Below are 21575 nucleotides of genomic sequence, written 5' to 3'. Positions count from 1 at the left end.
ACAAAACACTAAACATGTTATTACTATACAATCAAACAGCTAGTTGCTTTATTGGACATTTATCCCAGAAAAGTAAAAACTTATGTATTCACCCAATAACTGTACACAAATATTCATACCTCTTTTCTTTTTTTGTAGTTCTGAGGATTAATCCCATTGGCCTCAGGCTTCTAAAGGGAGAGAGATCACTGAGCCGCACCCCCCAGTAAGTTTTTTACTTTTTTTTTTTGGGGGGGGAGTACTGCGGATGGAACCCAAGGTCATTCTACCTCCTAGCTACACCTCCAGCACTATTTTTCATTTTTCATTTTGAAACAGGATCTCAGAGTTGCAAAGGGCCTCACCAAGTAGTAGCTGAGGCTGTCTGCGAACCAAGATCATCCTGTCTTCAGCCTCCCAAATGCTGGGATTACAAATATGCGCCACCAAGCCTGGCGCTTTACTTTTCTTTTTTTTTTTTGGCAGTACTGGGGGTTAATTAAACCCAGGGGCATTCTACCTTTGAGCTATATATAACCCCAGCGCTTTTTTTTTTTTTTTTGATAGTACTGGGGTTCCTGGAAACCCTTCTACCTCAGGGCTCTTCTGGCTTTGAATGCGCGATGCTCCTGTCCTCCTGTCTCCACCTCCCAAACTCTGGGATTACAAGCATGCACCACCACACCTGGCCCCCAGCTCTATTTTTTATACATTATTTTGAAACAGGATCTCACTGATTTGCAAAGGGCCTAAGTAGCTGAGGTTGTCCTCTAACCATGAGCCCCCTGTCTCAGCCTCCTGAATACTGGGATTACAAGCATAAACCACCACACCTGGCTCTTTTTTAACTTTTTTTGAAAAAAAAAAAAAAAACATCTTATCAAGTTGCCCAGACTGGTCTTGAACTTGTGATTCTCCTGCCTTTGCCAAAAAAGTACCTGATATTACAACCCTGCATCCCAGAGCCTGCTGTACATAGTTGGGTTTTTTGGGGTTTTTTTTTTTTGGTGGTACTCGGGATGGAACCCAGAGGCTTTCTACCTCCAGGCTACACTCCCAGACCTATTTTATAGTTTATTTGGAAACAGGGTCTCACAAGTTGCTGAGAGCCTCACTAAGTAGCTGAGGCTGGCTTTGAACCTGCGCGATCCTCCTGTCTCAGCCTCCCAAGCGCGGGGATTACAAGCTTGAGCCACCACGCCCGGCTCATAGTTTTTTTTTAAATATTGTATTTATAAGCTAGGGATGTAGCTGAGTGGTATGCTCAGTCATTAGACCACTTGCCTGGCACATATGAGGCCCTAGGCTCAATCCGTAGCATCATAAAAAAACAAAATCCTATTTACGTAATGTTTTTGGGGAGAGTGGTACTGGGGATTGAAGCCAGGGACATTCAACCTCCAAACTACACTCTAGGCCTTTTGTTTGTTTTGAAACAGGTTCCTATTAGGTTGTTTAAAGTCTTACTCAGTTACCCAAGCTGGCCTCATACCTGGGATTCTCTTGTCACAGCCTCCCAAGTACTCAGATTACAGGGTTCTGCCACACCTGACTTTTTTTCCTTCTTCTTCCTGGAACTGGGAGTTAAAGCCAGGGGCACTCTGCCTCCAGGCTACACCCCCAGCCTTTTTTTTTTCCTTTTTTCTTTTTTTGCTGTTATGGAGATTGAATCTAGGGGCATTCTACCTCCTAGCTACATCCCTAGCCCTACTTTAACTCTATTTTCGATCTTTATTTTGAAACAGAATGAATCTCACTAAATTGTGGAGGGCCTTACTAAAAGTAGTTTACCTGCGATCCTTCTGTCTCAGTCTCCCAAGTATTAGGATTACAAGCATGCACCACCATGCTGAGCTCTACTTTTATTTTGAACAGTCTCAATGGATTGGTGAGAGTCTCACTACTTACTAAGGCTGTCCTGGAATCATCAATCCTCTGGTCTCGGTCTCCCAAGTACTAAGATTACAGGTATGCACCACACCCAACTCACACCCAGCATTTAAATAACTTTTGTGTGTAATACTAGGAATCCAAGTAATGACATCCTACAGGTTTAAAAAAAAAAAAAAGTGTGCAAGACAGCCTTTTCAAATTGTGCTGGGAGCCAGGCATGGTGGCAAACATTTGTAATCCCAGTGCTTGGGAGGCTGAGATAGGAGGATTGCACAGGTTCAAAGCCAGCCTCACCTACTTAGTGAGGCTCTCAGCCTCCCAAATAAAGTATAAAATAGGTCTGGGAGTATAGCCCGGAGGTAGAAAGCCTCTGGCTTCCACCCCCAGTAACACAAGAAAGAAATGAGAAAAAAAATTGTGCTGGGAAAACGGGTTATCCAGTTTGGCATGGTAGAGAGCACCCTTGTAATCCCAGTACTTGGGAGGCTGAGACAGGAGGATCAACAGGTTTGCAGCCAGCCTCAGCTGCTAAGTGAGGCCCTCCACAATCTATTAAGACCCTGTTTCAAAATAAAGAATAGCGTTGAGTGGGGTGGCACACGCTTGTAATCCCAACATTGGGGAGTCTGAGACAGGAGGATCGTGGTTCCTGGACAGCCTCAGCTACATAGTGAGGACCTTAGCAACTCAATGAGACCCTGTTTCAAAATAAAGAATAAAGAATAAAGAAAGAATAAAGAATAAGTGCTTGGGAGACGGAAACAGAAGGGTCAAGCAAGTTCAAAGCCAGCTGCGCTGGCTTAAGAGACCCTGTTTCCAAAATTAAAAAAAGTATAAAAATTGGTCTGGGAGTGTATCCCGGAGGTAGAAGGGCTTCCAGGAACCCCAGTACCACCAAAAAAAAAAAAAAAAAAAGCATAAAAAACAGGGCTGGGTGGGTGTAGCTTGGAGATAGAAAGCCCCTGGTCCATCCCCAGTACTGCAAAAAAAAAAAAAAAAAAAAAACCCACACAATAACAACTAGTTATCTAGTTGTAGAAACATGGAATTCAAGCCTTACCTCTCACTCTGTACAGGAGTCAACTAGAGATCAAGGACCTGGAAGTTAGGCCAGAGACTTTGAAGCTACTAGAGGAAGCATGGGTTCAACACTCCAACAATACAGGCACAGGAAGACTTCCTCAACAAGACCCCCAAAGCTCAGAAAATTAAAACAAGAATAAATGATTTAAGCTTCTGCTCATCAAAAGAAACCATCAGGCCGGGCGTGGTGGTGCAAGCTTGTAATCCCATCATCAGGAGGCTGAGACTTGAGGATCACAGTTCGCAGACAGCCTCAGCTACTTAGTGAGGCCCTCCGCAATTTAGTGAGACCCAATTTCAAATTAAGGAATAAAAAAACTAGGGTAGGGAGTATAACTCAGAGGTCAAATGCTCCCAGGTTCCATCCCCAGACCAGCAAAAAAATTTAAAAAAAGCAACCATCAGGAGTCTTAACACTACAGAATGGGAGATCTTTGCCAGTTATCCCTCTGATAAAGGATTAATATCTAAAATATACAAATAAGCCGGGCGCGGTGGCGCATGCTTGTAATCCCCGCCCTTGGGAGGCAGAGACAGGAGGATCGCACAGGTTCACAGGTTCGAAGCCAGCCGCGCGCTGGCTTAAGAGACCCTGTTTCCAAATAAAAATGTAAAAATAGGTCTGGGAGTGTAGCCTGGAGGTAGAAGGGCTTCCAGGAACCCCAGTACCACCAAAAAAAAAAAAAGAAAGAAAGAAAAGAAAAGAAAAAGAAATATACAAATAACTTAAGGCTGTACACTAAAAAAAAAACACAATCAAGAAATAGATAATTGAATAGATACTTCTCAAATACAAATGGCCAATAAATACATGACAAAAATGTTCATCATTAGCAACAGGGAGATGCAAATCAAAATTACACTAAGATTCCATTTAATCCCAATCAGAATAGCAATCATTAAGTAGTCAAACAACAATAAATGTTGGCAAGGATGGGAGAAATTGTAACTCTTCTAAATTGTTGGTAGACTGCAAATTAATTCAGCTGCTACCGACATCAGTGTGGAGATTACTCAGGAAACTGGGTATGGATCTGCCCTATGATCCTCTATTACAATTCCTATGTATCTTTCCAAAGGGGTTAAAACCAGAGAATGACAGTAATATATCCATATACATGTTCATAGCAGCACAATTAACAATAGCCAGATTATGGAACTAACCTAAGTATCCATCCACAGATGAATTACAAAATTATGGGATATCCACACAATGGAATTCTACTCACCAATAAAGAACAAAATTAAGTCATTTGCAAGAAAATGAAAGGCCTGGAGGACATTATGTTAAGTGAGATTAGCCAGTCACAGAAAATAAAGGGTCTTATGTGTTCTCTCATACACAGAAGCTACAGAGTAATGGGGATACAGAGGGACTCCAGATAATGGAGGAGAAACCTCAGTGGACTCAGGAAGTGGTCTAAAGGAATGGGAGAAGACTGAGGATCAATGAAGAAATTACCACCATCAACTATGAGTAAATATGTGAAAATACCAACATCAATCTCAGTACTCTGTATGGAGAAAGGGGATTATGGGGAGGGAGCAGCACCAAATGCTGTTTGCATGTATTTCACTGTCAACATGATTTCATTATGATATGAAATTATAATGTACCAATAAAAGCATATTTTAAAAAAAGTGCTCACCGGGCGTGGTGCTGTATGTTAATAATACCAGGGCTTGGGAGGCTGAGATAGGAGGATCACACAGGTTCCGAGCCAGCCTCAGCTACCTAGTGAGGCTCTCAGCAACTTACTGAGACCATGTTTCCAAATAAAGTATAAAATAGGCCTGGGAGTATAGCCCGGAGGTACAAAAGACCCTGGGTTCCACCTCCAGTATCACAAACACAAAAAAGTGTTCTACCACTGAGGTATTCCCCAAGGTGAAACATTTCTAACAGTTTTTGTGTTTTCGCGGTACTGGGGATGGAACTTAGGGGCATTCTACCTCCAAGTGACATCGCCAGCCCTATTTTTTATTCTTCATTTTGAAACAGGGTCTGAGTTGCAAAGGGCCTCACTAAGTAGCTGAGGCTGGCTTCAAACCTGCACAATCCTCCAGTCTCAGCCTCCTGAATGCTGGGATTACAAGCGTGCACCACCACACCACGATCTAACAGAAAATTAACAGTAAAACTGGGAGGTAGCTCAGTGGTATAAGCACCTTCCGACACAGTCCAGTATGTTGAAAGCCCTGGGTTTGATGATACCTACATATCTACACACACACACACACACACACACACACACACACACTCACACACACACAACCACACCCCAATTTTCTTATAAGGCTTCACTTAGCCAAGTGTGGTGGTGTGTACCTGTAATCCCAGTACTTGGGAGACTGAGACAGGAGAATTACAGGTTCAAGTACTGCCTCGGCAAGTAATGAGGCTTTCATCAATTTAGCAAGACCCTGTTTCAAAATAAAAACTAAAAAACAGGGCTGAGAGCTGGGCGTGGTGGCGCATTCGGGAGGCTGGGACCAGAAAATCTGGGAGTATAGCCCAGAGGTCAAAAGCCTCTGGGTTCCACCCCCAGTACCACCAAAAAATAAAAACAAAAAAATAAAAAAGCTGGGTGTGGTGGTGCATGCTTGTAATCCCAGCATTTGGGAGGCTGAGACAGGAGGATCGTGGTTCACAGACAGCATCAGCTACTTAGTGAGGCCCTCAGTAACTTAGTGAGACCCTGTGTCAAAATAATTAAAAAATAGGAGGAGGGGTGTAGCTAAGAGGTCAAATGCCGCTGGGTTCCACCCCAGACCTGCCAAAAAAAAGAAAGAAAAGAAGAATAAAAAATAGGGCAGAGGGTGTAGCTCCGAGGATGAAAGCCCCCGGGTTCCATCCTCAGACCCGCAAAAAAAAAAAAAAAAAAAAAAAAAAAAACAGGATTTAGGGTGTAACACTGAAGTAGAAAGCCCCGTGTTCAATTCTCAGCACAAAAGAAAAAAGTTTCAAGGACTACTCATTCAGACAAGCATAGTAGCACATACCTGCAATCCCAGTACTTGGGAGGCTGAGAAAGGCTAGCCTCAACAATTTAACAATACCTTGTTTCAAAATAAAAAATAAAAATGGGACTGGGCTGTAACTTTGGAGATAGAATGCCTATAGATTCCAGTACCAAAACAAAAAAGGACTATTCAATTAAAATCAAACCTACCACCAGAAATAGTATCTCTTTTCAATGAAAACCAAGTAGATAGAAATGAAACATTTATGTCTACCCACAAAGGAACAACCATAAAAAAGCAACAATGTAATAAGTTTATACCAGTTATATCCAGATACAGAAAGCTATATAAATCCTACTGCACAAATTATTCCAATTACCAAACAAAAACCATACAATCTTGATTACTGAACAAAAATGGAAACTATCAAGGAGAGTTAACATTTTTCTATTACCAAGCAAACAAAAGCTGAGAGGAGAAAAAAACTCAAAACTCAAAAGGTATCCTTCTTCCACTTAAAACTGATTAAAGTCTCATTCTTGTCAAAAAAAAAAAGGTATAAAAAGGTATCCTTCTCAAAATCCACATCTCATTCTTCTAACTATACATGTGGTTCTTGGCATATATTAATAGGCATCACTCACTAAGCACCTTCTTTAAGGGGTAGTACTAATGCTACCTGTTTCAGACAAATCTTTTGAGACAAGGTCAGCCAATTTTGCCCAGACTGGCCTTAAACTACTGGTATCAAGCAACCCAACCCTGCCTGAGGCTCCAGAATAGCTACATACAATAGCATGCAACATACATGGTTCGTGTAAATTATCTTCTTGTAATGACAAGGAAGGTACCACTTTCATGTTATTGATAAAGAACTGGGCCTTAGATTAAGAAACTCTTTCAAATAAGCAAGTAGTGTAGTACATGCTAAGAAATCTATCCAAATCAGGCATGGTGGCGCACATTTGTAATCCCAGTACTTGGCAGGCTGAGATAGGAGAATTAGATGGTTCATAGCCAGAATAAAAAACAGGGCAGGGGGTGTAGCTCAGAGGTCAAATGCCCCTGGGTTCCATCCTCAGACCCACAAATAAATAAATAATAAATAAATAAAAATAAATAAATAAAGATAAAAAGTAGAGCTGGCGGTGGAGAATGCCCCTGGGTTCAATCCCCAATACCACAAAAAGAGATCTACCCAGTGCTAATACTATTATGACTTAACATCCTTAGTAAAAGTTGAGAACAAAGAGAAATGAGTGCCTAAAATATTAAGGAGCCCAAATTCAAAAGCATGAGGAAATCGGGTGTGGTGGCACATGCTTGTGGTTACATTTGGGAGGCTGAAAAAGGAGGATGACAGTTTGTAGACATCCTCAACTACTACTTAGTGAGGCCGTTTCAAAATAAAGAATTAAAAAAATAGGGCTGCCGGGCGTGGTGGTGCACGCTTGTAATCCCAGCATTCGGAAGGCTGAGACCGGAGGATCGTGGTTCGCAGACAGCCTCAGCTACTTAGTAAAGCCCTCTGCAACTCAGTGAGACCCGGTTTCAAAATAAAGAATAAAAAAAAAATAGGGCGGGGGTGTAGCTCAGAGGTCAAGTGCCCCTGGGTTCCTTCCCCAGACCCGCAAAAAAAAAAAAAAAAAATAGGGCTGAGAGTGTCGCTCTGAGGTCGAATGCCCCTGGGTTCCATCCACAGTACCGCCAAAAAAAACCAAAAAAAAAAAAAAAAAAAACATGAGGTTCACAGATGAATTCTAAGAAACTCCAAAGTTTTGAATCTTTTTTGTGTATGTATGGCACTAAGGATTGAAACCAGGGGCACTAGACCTCTGAGCTACACCCCAGCTGTTATTTTTTACAGTACCGGGGATGAAACCCAGGGGCAGCCCTATTTTAGTTTTTTTTATAAACAGGGTCTGACTGATTTCGAAAGGGCCTTGCTAAGTAGCAGGCTGTCGGAGAACCACAATCCTCTGGTCTCTGCCTTCCGAATGCTGGGATTACAGATGTGCGCCACCACGCCTGGCTCTAGTTTTTGCTTTAAGACGGTCCTAGCAGGGAGTGGTGGCACATGCTTGTACTCCCAGCAATTGGGAGGCGAGACAGGAGGATTGCACAGGTTGATCAAAGCCAGCCTCAGCTACTTAGTGAGGCTCTCAACAACTTAGTGAGACCCTGTTTCCAAATAAAATATAAAATAGGCCTGGGAGTATAGCCCCTGGGATCTACCCTTAGTATCACAAAAAAAAAAAAAAAAAAAAACCAGGATCTGAGTCTCACTACTTGCTGAAGCTATCTTTAAACCTGCAATCCTCCTACCACAGCCTCACAAGTACAGGGATTATAAGCATTTGTCACTGTGCCAAGAAGAAATTTCCAAATCTCAAATACTGAAATGGAGTCAGGCATAATGGTGCATGCTTGTAATCCCAGGACCTGGGAAGCTAAAATACGAGGATCACAGGTTCACAGACAGACTCTACTTAGTAAGGCCCTCCACCCTCTACAATTCAGTGAAATCCTGTTTCAAAATAAATTTTAAAAATAGGGCTGGAGGTGTATCTCAGATACAAAATGCCCCTAGGGTTCATCCCCAATTTAAAAAAAAAAAATGAAAATGGTAAGGGCAAGCCAGGCACAGTGGTACACACCTGTTATCCAAACAATTTAAGGCTGAGGTAAATAAAAAGATCAACGGTTTAAAATAAGCCTGGGAAACTTAGGAAGACCTTATTGAAAAATAAAAAAAAAAAAGCCGGGCATGGTAGCGCACGCTTGTAATCCCAGCATTTGGGAGGCTGAGACTGGAGGATTGCGGTTCATGGACAGCCTCAGCTACTTAGTGAGGCCCTCCACAACTCAGTGAGACCCTGTTTTTTAAGAATAAAAAACTGGGCAGAGGGTGTAGCTCAGAGGTCAAATGCCTCTGGGTTCCATCCCTAGACCCACAAAAAATAAAATAAAATAAAATAAAAAATAAAAAATAAGCACGGGGCACATGCTTATAATCTCAGCATTTGGGAGGCTGAGACAGGAGGTTCCCTGTTCATGAACAGCATCAGCTACTTAGTGAGGTCCTTTGCAACTCAGTGAGACTCTGTATCAAAATAAAGAATAATGCTGGGCGTGGTGGTACATGCTTGTAATCCCAGCATTTGGGAGGCTGAGATGGTTTGTGGACATCCTCAGCTACTTAGTGAGGCCCTCTGCAACTCAGTGAGACCTGGTTTCAAAATAAAGAATAAAAAATAGGGCTGAAGGTATAGCTTGGAGGTAGAATGCCCCTGGGTTCCATCCACAATACCACACACACAAAAAAAGAGCTGGGGGGGTAACTCAGAGGTCAATGTTCCTGGAGGATTCAATCCCTAGTACCAACCTTCCCCCCCCCAAAAAAAAAGAGAGCAATAGTAAAAAAAAAAAAAAAAAAAAAAAAAACCTGCAAATTTTGTAGGATAAACATGGGCAGGGTGTCATTTGTGAATTACAAGAATTTCAGCAGAATAGAGAATACAGAGATAAAACCACAAAGCATAAAGGGAGATAAACAGAGTAGGTGCCCCTTTGAAGAAATTCGCTCATAAAGGATAACAGTAATTGAAAGGGTTAATAAAATTAAGGACAATTCCTTTAGAACAAGATGCCACCTTAAGAAGAAAATGTGATATTGAGAGGCTGAGAATCAAAATCCCAGAGGGAAAGAGAAAAAAAGAGCAATTAATAGAAAAAGATCCCACAGAAGGAGGATACCAAATAGAAGAACCTCAGAAGTATTCAGAAAGGATCAACTTTCTTCACAAAAAGGTAAGACAGAAAATTGGGCATGGTGGTGCATGGCTATAATCCAAGTACTTGACAGGCTGAGACAGAAGGATCCCAGATTTGAAGAGAACCTCAGCAATTTAACAAGACCTTGTTTAGAAAGAAAGAAAGAAAGAAAGAAAGAAAGAAAGAAAGAAAGAAAGAGAAAGACAGACAGACAGACAGACAAGCATGGTGATGCATACCTATAATCCCAGTACTTGGGAGGCCGAGAGAGGAGGATCACAGTTTTCAGGACAGCCTCATCAAGTCTTGAGACTCGCCATTAACCTAGTGAGCTATTTCAAAATAAAAATAAAGGCTGAGACATGAGGACTGCAGGTTCACAGCCAGCCTCAGGTACTTAGCAAGGCCCTCTGCAATTTAGTGAGCCTCTTTCAAAATAGAGAATAGGCCGGGCGTGGTGGCACATACTTGTAATCCCAGTGCTTGGGAGGCTGAGACAAGAGGATCACACAGGTTACAAGCAGGCCTCAGCTAGTAGTGAGGCTCTCAGCAACTTAGTGAGACTGTTTCCAAATACAAATATGAAAATAGGTCTGGGAGTGTAGCCCAGAGGTAGAAAAGCCCGAGTTCCAACCCAGTACGAAGGAAGGAAGGAAGGAAGGAGAGAGAAAGAAAGAAAGAAAGAAAGAAAAAGAAAGAAAGAAAGAAAGAAAGAAAGAAAGAAAGAAAGAAAGAAAGAAAACGAACGAACAAGCTGGGTGTGGTGGCACACGTTTGTAATCCCAGCATTTGGGAGGCTGAGACAGGAGGATCAGGTTCGTGGTCAGCCGGAGCTACTTAGTGAGGCCCTGTGCAATCCTATGAGACCCTGTTTCAAAATAAAGAATAAAAAAATAGGGCTGGGGTTATAGCTCAGAGGTAGAATGCCCAGGGGTTCCATTCTCAGTACCGCAAAAAAAAAATAATTAAACAAACAAACCAGGCATGGTGATGCACACTTGTAATCCCAGCGTTTGGGAAGCTGATAGGAGGATCACAGTTCACGGACAGCCTCAGATGCTACTTAGTGACGTCCTTTGCAACTCAGTGAGACCATTTCAAAATAAAGAATAAAAATAGGACCTGGGGTGTAGCTTGGAGGTAGAATGTCCCTTGGTTCAATCCCCAGTATTACAAAAAGAAAGAAGCTGGGTGTGGCAGTACACCCTTATAATCCAAGTACTTGGGAGACTAAGACAAGAGGATCACTGTTTCCTAGTCAGCCTCAGCTACTTAGTGAGGCCTTCTGCAACTAGTGAGACCCTGTTTCAAAAATAAGAGAATAGTTGGGCATGGTGGCGAATGCTTGTAATCCCAGCATTCAAGAGGAAGGTTGAGACTGGAGGATCATGGTTCACAGTGAGACTTTCAAAAATAAAAAGACAGAGCCAGGCGTGGTGGCGCACGCTTGTAATCCCCACGCTTGGGAGGCTGAGACAGGAGGATCACGCAGGTTCGAAGCCAGCCTCAGCTACTTAGTGAGGCTCTCAGCAACTTAGCGAGACCCTGTTTCCAAATAAAATATAAAATAGGTCTGGGAGTATAGCCCAGAGGTAGAAAGCCTCTGCGTTCCACCCCCAGTACCACCAAAAAATAAAAAAATAAAAAGACGCCAGGCGTGGTGGCGCACGCTTGTAATCCCCGCACTTGGGAGGCAGAGACAGGAGGATCGCGCAGGTTCGAAGCTAGCTGCGCGCGCTGGCTTAGGAGACCCTGTTTCCAAATAAAAATGTAAAAATAGGTCTGGGAGTGTAGCCCAGAGATAGAAGGGCTTCCAGGAACCCCAGTACCACCAAAAAAATAAAAAATAAAAATAAAAAATAAAAAATAAAAAGACATGCCGGGCGTGGTGGCACACCCTTGTAATCCCCGCCCTTGGGAGGGGGAGACAGGAGGATCGCGCAGGTTCAAAGCCAGCTGCGCATGCTGGTTTAGGAGACCCTGTTTCCAAAAAAAAAAAAAAGTAAAAATAGGTCTGGGAGTGTAGCCCAGAGGTAGAAGGGCTTCCAGGAACCCCAGTACCACCAATAAATAAATAAATAAATAAATAAATAGGCGTGATGGCGCACTTATAATCCCAGCATTTGGGAGGCTGAGACGGGATTCCTGGACAGCCTCAGCTACTTAAGCCCTTTGCAACTCAGTGAGATCCTGTTTCAAAATAGGAAATAAAAAATAGGGCTGTGGGTGTAGCTTGGAGGTAGAATGCCCCTGGGGGGTTCCATCCCCAGTACCACAAAAATAAACAAACAAACAAACAAACAAACAAGTAATAAGGCGAGGCGGGGGGTGGCTCAGAGGTAGAATGCCCCTGGATTCCATCCCCAGTACCATACACACACACACAAGAAAAAAAAAAAAAAAAAGAATAAAAAAATAGGGCTGGGGGTAGCTTAGAGGTAGAATGCACTCGGGTTCAATCCTCAGTTCCACAGATAATCTTTTGGAGCTCAGCAAGGTGACACACACCTATACTCCCAGTATTTGGGAGGCTGAGATAGGAGTATCATATGTTCAAAGCCAGCCTCAGCAACTGTTTTTAAATACTAAATAAAAAGGGCCAGGGGTATAGCTAGAAGATAGAATGTCCCTGGGTTCAACCTCTAGCACTACCAAAATAAAAATTTTTTTTGCAATATTACCTCCTAGCTATACCTCCAGATCTTTTTTTATTTGAAACCTGGGTCTTTCTAAATTGTTGACACTCTCACTAGGTCCGCCTTCCAAAATCTGGGATTATAAAGCTGGGCATGGTGGCACACACTTGTAATCCCAGAGCTTGGGAGGTTTGGACAGAAGGATCACACAGGTTCGAAGCCAGCCTCAGCTACTTAGTGAGGCTCTCAGCAACTTAGTGAGACCCTGTTTCCATATAAAATATTTAAAAAATAGGTCTGGGAGTATAGCCCGGAGGTAGAAGAGTCTCTGGGTTCCACCCCCAGTACCACCAAAAAAAAAAAAAAAAAAAGAAAATCTGGGATTATAGACATGTACCACCACGCCCCACACTATCCCTTTTGTAATACTGACTTTGCTCAAGTCTGTCTTACTTATTAATAAAAGAAACTTTTTTTTTTGAGGTACTGGGGATGGAACCCAGAGGCATTTGACTTCTGAGCTACACCCCCTACTCTATTTTGTTTTTTGTTTGTTTTGTTTTTGCGGGTTCTGGGGATAGAACCCAGAGGCATTCGACCTCCGAGCTACACCTCCTGCCCTACTTTTTATTCTTTATTTTGAAACCAGGTCTCACTGAGTTGCAAGGGGCCTCACTAAGTAGCTGAGGCTGTCCGCGAACCGCAATCATCCGGTCTCAGCCTCCTGAATGCTGGGATTACAAGCATGCGCCACCACGCCCGGCTTTCTTTTTATTTATTAATTTTGGTGGTACTTAAGATGGAATTTAGGGTTGTTCTACCTTTGATTTTTATGTACCCCCATCCTCACCACCCTAGTTTTATTTATTCTGAAACAGTCTAAATTGGTGAGGGCTGAGCTAGCCTTCCAAGTACTGGGATTACAGGTGTGCACCAGCACTCCTGGTCTAGCTAATCTAAACATAGGTTTCACCCAAGCATGGTGGCATGCACTTGTAATCCCAATACCTGGGAGGCTAAAACAGGAGGATGGCAAGTTCAAAGTCAGCCTTGGCAACTTAGTGAAATTTAGTAAAGCTCTCAGGCTGGAGGTATAGCTTGGAGGTAGAAGCCTCTGGGTTCACCCCCTGAACCAAAATAATTTTTTTTTTTTTGGTGGTGGTACTGGAGTTCCTGGAAACCCTTCTACCTCCGGGCTACACTCCCAGACCCATTTTTATATTTTTATTTGGAAACAGAGTCTCTTAAACCAGCATGGCTGGCCTTGAACCTGCGCGATCCTCCTGTCTCCGCCTCCCAAGCGCAGGGATTACAAGCGTGCACCACCATGCCCAGCGAACCAAAAAAATTTTTTAAATTAAATATAGGTATTATCATATCATTTCTCAGCTAATATCCTTCAATGGCTCCTAATTCATATCACAGTAATACCAAACGGCTAGCTGGGCAACGTAGCACATGCCTATAATCCTAGTACTTGGAAGGCTGAAACAGGAGACCAGGTTCCTGGCCAGACCCAGCAACTTAGCTGTGAGGCCTTCATCAACTTAATGAGATCCTGTTTCAAAACAAAAAAAAACAAAAAAAAATCAAAAGGGCTGGGCATGTAGAATGTCCCTGGGTTTAACTCCCAGTTCCAAAATACAAAAACAACAAAATCCAAATGACTTAGTCTGGTTATCTAGGGACCCTATTACCCAACTACACCAATCCTACCCACAAAACTCCATGCAGATGTTCTCTGAAAATACCATGCTCATCTACTCTCCACATCCAAAATACCCTTCTAAACCTAACAAACCCAACCCAACCAAAGCCAACTCAATCCTGCTTCTTCCTTTAAAACTCAATAGCTCTAGTTTTCATTCATTCATCTCTCCACTCAATTCTTTAGCCACTTAAACATCCACAGCCCAGAATTTTAGAGGACCCTAAGTATAACATGTATGCCAGTCCACCTTGGAGCTGGCTATATCCTAAAAACACAAAAATTCATAAATATGGTCATAAATTCTCCATAAACACATCTGAGTGAGCCAGGCGTGGTGGTGCACACTTGTAATCCCAGCATTTGGGAGGCTGAGACAGGAGGATAGTGGTTTGAGGACAGCCTCAGCTCCTACTTAGTAAGACCCTTTCAACACAGTGAGACTCTGTTTCAAAATAAAGAATAAAAAAGAGGGCTGGGGGTGTAGCTCAAGTGAGGAGCCAGGAAAGGTGGCACTCACGCCTATAATCCCAGTACTTGGGAGGCTGAGATAGGAGAACCACAGGTTCAAGGCCAGCCTCAACAACTTAGTGAGACCCTGTTTCTTTTTTTTCTTCTGTGTGTGTGTTACTTGGGATTGAACCCAGAGGCATTCTGCCTCCAAGCTAGATCTCCAGCCCTTTTCATTTTTTGTTTTGAAAAAGGATCCCACTAGCCTTGCTGTGTTGTTGCTCAGACATCCTCCAACCTGTAGTCCTATCTCAGCCTCCCAATTGGCTTATAGGTATGCTGCAGGATACCTAGCTGAGACCCTGTTTCAAAATAAAAAAGGTCTACGGGAAGCCGTGGTGGTACACAATGGTAATCCCAGTACTTAGTAGGCTGAAACAGTAAGGATTGAACCCAGGGGCATTCTACCCCTCAGCTATACTCCAAGACCTTTATACTTTTCTAAAAAAATGATTATTATTTATTTGGATTTTGGGTTACTGAAGATTGAACCCAGGAGCATTCTACCTCCAAGCTACCCTTAGCCCTATTTTTTATTCACTTTTGAAAGAGTCTCACTCAGTAGCTGAGGCTGGCCACAAACCTGAGATCTTCCTGTTTCAGCCTCCCAAGTACTGAGATTATCAACATAGGCCACCACACACAGCAAGAATTGCAAGTTTGAGCCAGGTGTGGTGGCGCACGCTTGTAATCCCAGCATTCGGGAGGCTGAGATGGAAGGATAGGCGGTTCGTGGACAACCTCAGCTACTTAGTGAGGCCCTCTGCAACTCAGTGAGACCCAGTTTCAAAATAAAGAATATAAAATAGGGCAGGGGGTGTCGCTCGGAGGTTGAATGCCCCTGGGTTCCATCCCCAAACACACACACACACACACACACACACACACACACACACACAAAATTTGCAGGTTTGCGACCAGTGCACTTTATAATTTAGGGAGGGGGGGGAGAGTGTGTGTGTGTGTGTGTGTGTGTGTGTATTGCTGGGGATTGAACTTGAACTCAGGGGCATTCTACCTCCAAACTACACCCGCAACACAATTTTTTTTTTTTTATTCTTTATTTTGAAACAGGGTCTCACTGAGTTGTGGAGGGCTTAAGTTGGTGAGGCTGTCTTTGAACCTGTGATCCTCCTGTCTCGGCCTCCCAAATGCTGGGATCACAAGCATGTACCACCATGCCCGGCCTTCGGGAGACTATTTAAACATGAAAAAAAAATAAAAAATAAAAAAGGGCCGAGAAGTCAGGCGTGGTGGCATATACCTATGATTCCTATACTTAAGAGCCTAGGTCAATAACATCACAAGTTTGAGAACAATCTCAGCAAGCAGTGAGAATCTCATCAACCCTGATGAGACCCTGTTCCAAAATAAAAATAAACACAGCCGGGCATGATGGCGCATATTGGTAATCCCAGTACTTAGGAGGCTGAGACAGGAGGATCACAAGTTCAAAGCCAGCCTCAGCAACTTAGCAAGACCCTCAGTAATCTAGTAAGACCCTGTTTCCAAACAAGTAAAATTGGGCTGAAGGTATGGCTCAGAGGAAGAATGGCCCTCAGTATCAAAAAATAAAAACAAAATAGGGCAGGGGATTTAGCTTAGAGGTAAAACACCCCTGGGGTTCAAGCCCCAGTACTACAAAAAAGGAAAGGGTATATAACTCAGAGCTAGACTGCCCATGGGCTCAACTCCCAATACAAAAATTTTATTTTATTTGTCAACAATGGGGTTGTAACCCAGAGGCATTCTACCTCCAAGTTACACCCCCAGAACCCAGACTTATTTTTTTTATTTTGAAACAAGGTCTCACTAAGTTGCTGAGGCTGGCTTGAAACTTGGGGTGGTACTGTCTCAGCCTCACAAGTACTGGAATTACAAGTGTGCACCACTACACCCAGTAAATGATTATTTATAATTATACTTTTCCCAAGCTACAGTGTTCAACTAAATTTGCATTCTGAGGTTTACTTCATAAACCATAGATTCCCATAATCAGTGACACAACCCCCAAGAGTGGGGTGGGGGGATTGGAATCGATCCAGGAGGCAGTAGTTAACTTAGGTGCAATGGGGTGGGGGGGAATCTTGCATAAAAATAAGGAGGCAATGGAAGTCCCCATGGGAGCAATGAGTAATTTTTTTTTTTCCCCTGAAAAGGGAGTAGCAAGCTAATTTACATTTGGGAATCTATTCCATAAACTCTTTGGAGGAATTTAGGTTTTCTTGCGGGGGTGGGGGGGGGGCTTCCTACATTTATATAAGTTTAACTCCCATGCTAAAAACACACAAAAGACTGTCTATAGGCTCCATGACTTAATTGTTTTTAGCAGAATCATTCCTTGACTGACATCTATTTGATGAAAATCAGATTTATATTTATATTTGTACACTTCTAATAAAACATCTAATTTCATTCTCAAACCTAAACTTATATATATGAAAACAAAGACAAAACTATTTATGTATACAACAAAGTTCACCATTCATTTACTAAACTTTCAGCCAGATTTTCAAAACACCCTATCTAGCCTAATATATGTCTAGGACAATCCAAACTCTAAACAATTACCACAGTTGGAGATTTTTCTTTAAATCTCCAACAAGCTAAGAAACCAGAGTATTAAAGTATATTTAAGATATGAATCAGTAGGAACAAAAGCAATATACCCACATACTCCATCTGTTACTTTAAGAAACAGGGATGTTAAGTGAATTTTTAATACACTTAAGATGGACGTGGTGGCCCGTGCTTGTAATCCCAGTACTTAGTAGGCTGAGACAAGAAGGAACAAGTACTCAGCGAGCCTCAGATACTTAGTGAGGCCCTCAACAACTTAGTGAGAATTTGTTTCAAAATAATAAAAAACACAGCTGAGGGTAAAAAATACAGCTCAGAAGTAGAATGCCCCACAGTTCAATTGCCAGTACCACAAAAAAATAAAAGAGGATCATCACATACTGTAAAAAGCTTCCCAGTACCCCCCACACACACACACACACACACAAAAAGCGTTCTTGCAAAAATCTTTAAATTGGTTGTGGTGGTGCAAGCCTATAATACCAGTTCTTGGAAGGCTGAGATAAAATCACAGGTTCAAGGCCAGCATCAGCTACCTAATAAGGCCTTCAGCAACTTACTGAGACTATGTTTCAAAATAAAGAATAAGAAATAGGGCTGGGAGTACAGCTCAGAGGTAGAATGCCCTTGGGTTCTACTCCTAGTACTACAAAAAATATGTATAAATACACAAATAAATTGAATCTTTAAACCCGGTGTGGTGGCACACCCTTGTAATCCCAATACTTGGGAGGCTGAAACAGGACAACAGCAGGTTCTTGGCCCTTGGCCAGCTTCAGCATCTTTGTAGAGGACTTCTGCAACTTGGTGAAATCCCATTTCAAAATAAAAGAATAAAAACCTCTGAGCTATATACCCCCATCCCTATTTTTTATTCTTTATTTTGAAACAATGTCTCACTGAGTTGCAAAGGGCCTCACTAAGTAGCTAAGGCTGACTGCAAACCCGGATCCTCCTGTCTCAGCCTCCCAATGCTGGGATTATAAGCGTGCACTACCACGCCCAGCTCCATAACTAAGTATTTAAAGCTGCAAAGAATCTTTTAGAAATCAAGTGATTTTTTTTTTTTGGCAGTCCTAGGATGGAACCCAGGGGCATTCTACCTCCAAGTTATACCCCTAGCCTTATTTTTTATTCTTTATTTTGAAACAGTTTTCACTAAATAGCTGAAGCCATCTGCAAACCAAGATCCTCCCCTCTCAGCCTCCCAAGTACTGGGATTACAAGCATGCGCCACCAAACCTGGCTCAAGTAATTTGATATTTTAGAAGTGATGAAACTGAGGATAAGAGTCAGCTCATCACTTAACCAACTAAAGAAGTCAAATTCTGCATTAAGTTCCAATTTTAAAACGCATATTTACCATCCCCTAGCATTAAGCAGCACTACTGAAATAGAAATTCAAGATTGTCTCCATTCTATACGCATATGCATATATACACACAGTTCAAATTTTAAAATTCAGAAAGACTGTAGAATCTACCTTCATCACGGCAATCATCAAAAGTATAGGATGCTGAACCTTTGCAAGTAGTCCAGGCAAATTAACCTAATTTAAATTTGACTGAGATCCTAGCCACTGTACACAAAATGAACTTCAACATGTAGCAAGAACTCACCCATCAACTAAAAATATAAATTATGCCTCATGAAAACGGGACTCCAAGTAACAAACTGGTTCACTTGCACTCCTGATACTGGCGAAGCTTTTATTTTGTAAAAACTAATCAAATGTACTTCTACATCTTGAAAATTAAATGTGAACTCAACCAAATATCCTTAAGTTTAACACTTAATCAGTCCTCAATGGAGAGGTATTTGAGAAAAGCTAAAAAGAACCAAACTCATACAAAAGATAAATTGAAAAAAAATCAATGGAAAATCTCCCCCATAAAGCTTATCATTAGCTTTCAGCTGTGCACTGATAAGCAACCAAAACCAAATTAGTTATGTTTCCCTTTAAGTGGCCTGCATATATACATTCATGTATATATTTAAGTTGTACCAAAAACTGCTTACAAATGGCAATTCCTGTGAAGTAGATGATGATGAAGTTCCAGGTAATTCTAGCATGTTTCCTAATGTACTGGTACTGGAGTCTGGATCATCCTGAAAAGATAAATTTATTGAGTTTAATTGCTCTTCTATAGTAACCTTTGTATCTCCTAGAGAAAGGGGGGCTGGGAGAAGGGCTGCTTTTTCATTGCTGCCGTCCACTTCATTTCTTTGCTTATTTTTCTGTGTTTCAGTTTGAGGAGCTAATGGCAAGAATGGTGATTTGACTGCACCGTGTCTACTCTCTGGTGTGCTGTCTTGTTCACTTCCCATGGCCACTTCTACACCATTCTCTGATTTAGGCTCACAATTGCAGGTGGCATTGGTCTGAGTTTCCTCAAAGATCTCCTCTATACTCTCATCCTCTGTGACTGGCTGTTCTGCGTCCATTTCAGAATCTACATCGTCCACACAAGTAAAATTCTCAAAGTGCAGAAAGCCATTCTTGATCGTCTTTGTTACTTTAAACTGGAGTTCAGGGGAGTTATTACAAGAGGGTTCCTGTTTCATAGCAAGTGCTGTTGGACCACCAGGGCTCAAGGAAGTGCAAACAACTGGCGATTGAGCTCTTGAATCACTTTTTTCAGGGTCTTGAAAGGATTCTGATCCATCAGCAGACCCATTTAAATACTCTACATTGATCATGGAGGCCAAATCCTGTAGTCTCCGCAGTGGAATGTAACAAGATGGAGAATCTTGTCCATAAGCATTTTGGGATGTTCCACTGGCAGTCGATAAATGCATAGTACACCCATTAAGTGGTTCAGAAAAATTGGATTGACCATTACCGAAAGGGCTGTCCTTGTCTTCGGGGGCATCTAAATTCACTGGATTGGAAAAAGGCAGCAGACAATTCCTTCTAGATAGTTCACAGGTCTGATCCATCCTGGGCCGGCATCCACCTGGAATCCAAATACACAGCAATTAATCTGAGTAAATAGGCCACCTGATTCTTCCCTTCAAAATGGCAGCCACTTCTCAAGGCCTAGTGGCCTCCGTGCCTTTCTGCTGCACTTCCAAGGGCGGAAAAAGTTCTCCCGGCTGACTATGGAAAAATGGCCTCGGTGAACCTCAGCAAACTCCATCTTCCCGAAGCTGGGCAAATCCCGAAGCTGCCACATGGAAACAGCCCGTCCCTTTCTCCTGCACTGCAGACTGGTGGACACTTGGGCTGAACTAAAATTAAAATCCCTTTGGCAGTCAAAATTCCCAAATCTCAAACAGGAATCGTCGTCCTCCACCCCCGCCCGGCGTCCAGCGGCCGGATATCTTGAAGGGAGGGGGGTGGCTGGGTTCGAGGGAGGCTTCGAGGCGCTGCACAAAAAGGTCCCCCTCCTCCTTCCTGGCTCGCTCGGGTGCAGCGGTCACAATAGCGCAGCACCCTGCGCCCGGCCAGCGCCGGAGCCTTTGCAGCGCCAGGCCGCAGGCTGGCGAGTGGGCCGAAGCAATTGCAGCCGGGAGTCCGCCTTCCTGGCTGCAGCAGGCCTGCACGGATCGCGGCTGCAGGGCGCAGAGGCCGCGAGGCCGCCAGCGGAGAAACCGAGGCGCTGGCTTCCGAAGCCAAGTCGGGGTAGCAGCAGCTGCTACAGCTTGACAAACATGGCTGCTGCCGACGCCGACACCGCCTGCCCGGGCCGCGCTCCTTCCCGCAGCCGCGGCGGCACCTCCCGGCTGTGGCGGTCGCGCTCATCAATATTCAGCAGCGAGCAAAGTTTGCTGCCGGAGGGCGGCCGCCCCCGCTGCCAGCTACCTGGGGGAGGCGGCGGCCGAGGCGCGCGGGCCCCGCTCCGGCCGCGCCGGGAGGAAGTTCGCGGCGGCGCGGCGGACTAGGCCGGAGCGGGCTGGGAGTGGAGGGGGAGGGAGGGCGCCGCCGCTGCAGGCCGCCGCCGCCCGCCGCCCGCCGGCCCCGAGCCCCTCACCTCTCGGCCGCCCGCGCCCGCCCGCGCCCGCGCCCGCCCGCCCAGCGCACTAGTTACCGTGGCCCGAGCCCCCTCCCGGGCCGGCTGGGGGGAGGGGGTGGCCCTCATTACACCGGGGCGCGGCGGGCGCTGGGGAGCGAGAGGAGCCGCTCGCCGCGCCCCCTCCCCCCGCGTCTCTCTCCGGGCAGAAGGCAGCGAGCGCGACCTGCCCCGGCCTAGTCCGCCGCCGCCACCGCCTCCTCTCCTCCTCCTCCTCCTCCTCCTCCTCCTCACACCCCCGCCGCGCGCGCCCCCGCGCCGGGCGTGCGACCGAGCGCCTCGCGCCCGCCCGCGTGCGGCCGAGGCCCTGCGCGCGCACCCTGCCTGCGCCGCGCGCCCCCGCGCCTCGCTCCTCGGGGTTCAGGACGGGTGAAGTCGGGCTCGCGAGCGCGCGGCCCAATCAGCGGAGCCGCGCGGCCGCCCCCTCCCCCGCGC

The 21575-nt window shown here is 44.2% G+C and overlaps 1 protein-coding gene across 4 annotated transcripts in view; it reads right to left on the bottom strand.

The window, feature by feature from the left end:
* NSD1 (nuclear receptor binding SET domain protein 1) overlaps positions 1-20067 on the bottom strand; it is a gene marked incomplete at both ends in the record, with an annotated part of 147582 nt that extends 127515 nt beyond the window's left edge. For 3 of the 4 annotated variants that reach the window (XM_080697722.1, XM_080697723.1, XM_080697724.1), the window contains one exon: positions 19147-20067. In XM_080697722.1, the coding sequence (XP_080553848.1) occupies positions 19147-20067 (921 nt within the window). The remainder of the gene's footprint in view (positions 1-19146) is intronic. The other variant, XM_080697725.1, reaches the window with a different exon arrangement.
* Positions 20068-21575: the final 1508 nt, after the last annotated feature.

The sequence above is a fragment of the Muscardinus avellanarius genome (genome assembly GCF_963383645.1).
Source record: "Muscardinus avellanarius genome assembly, chromosome: 1".
NCBI classification, from domain to species: domain Eukaryota; kingdom Metazoa; phylum Chordata; class Mammalia; order Rodentia; family Gliridae; genus Muscardinus; species Muscardinus avellanarius.
Note: the sequence above shows the minus strand (reverse complement) of the source record. Positions and strands in the feature narration are given on the sequence as shown.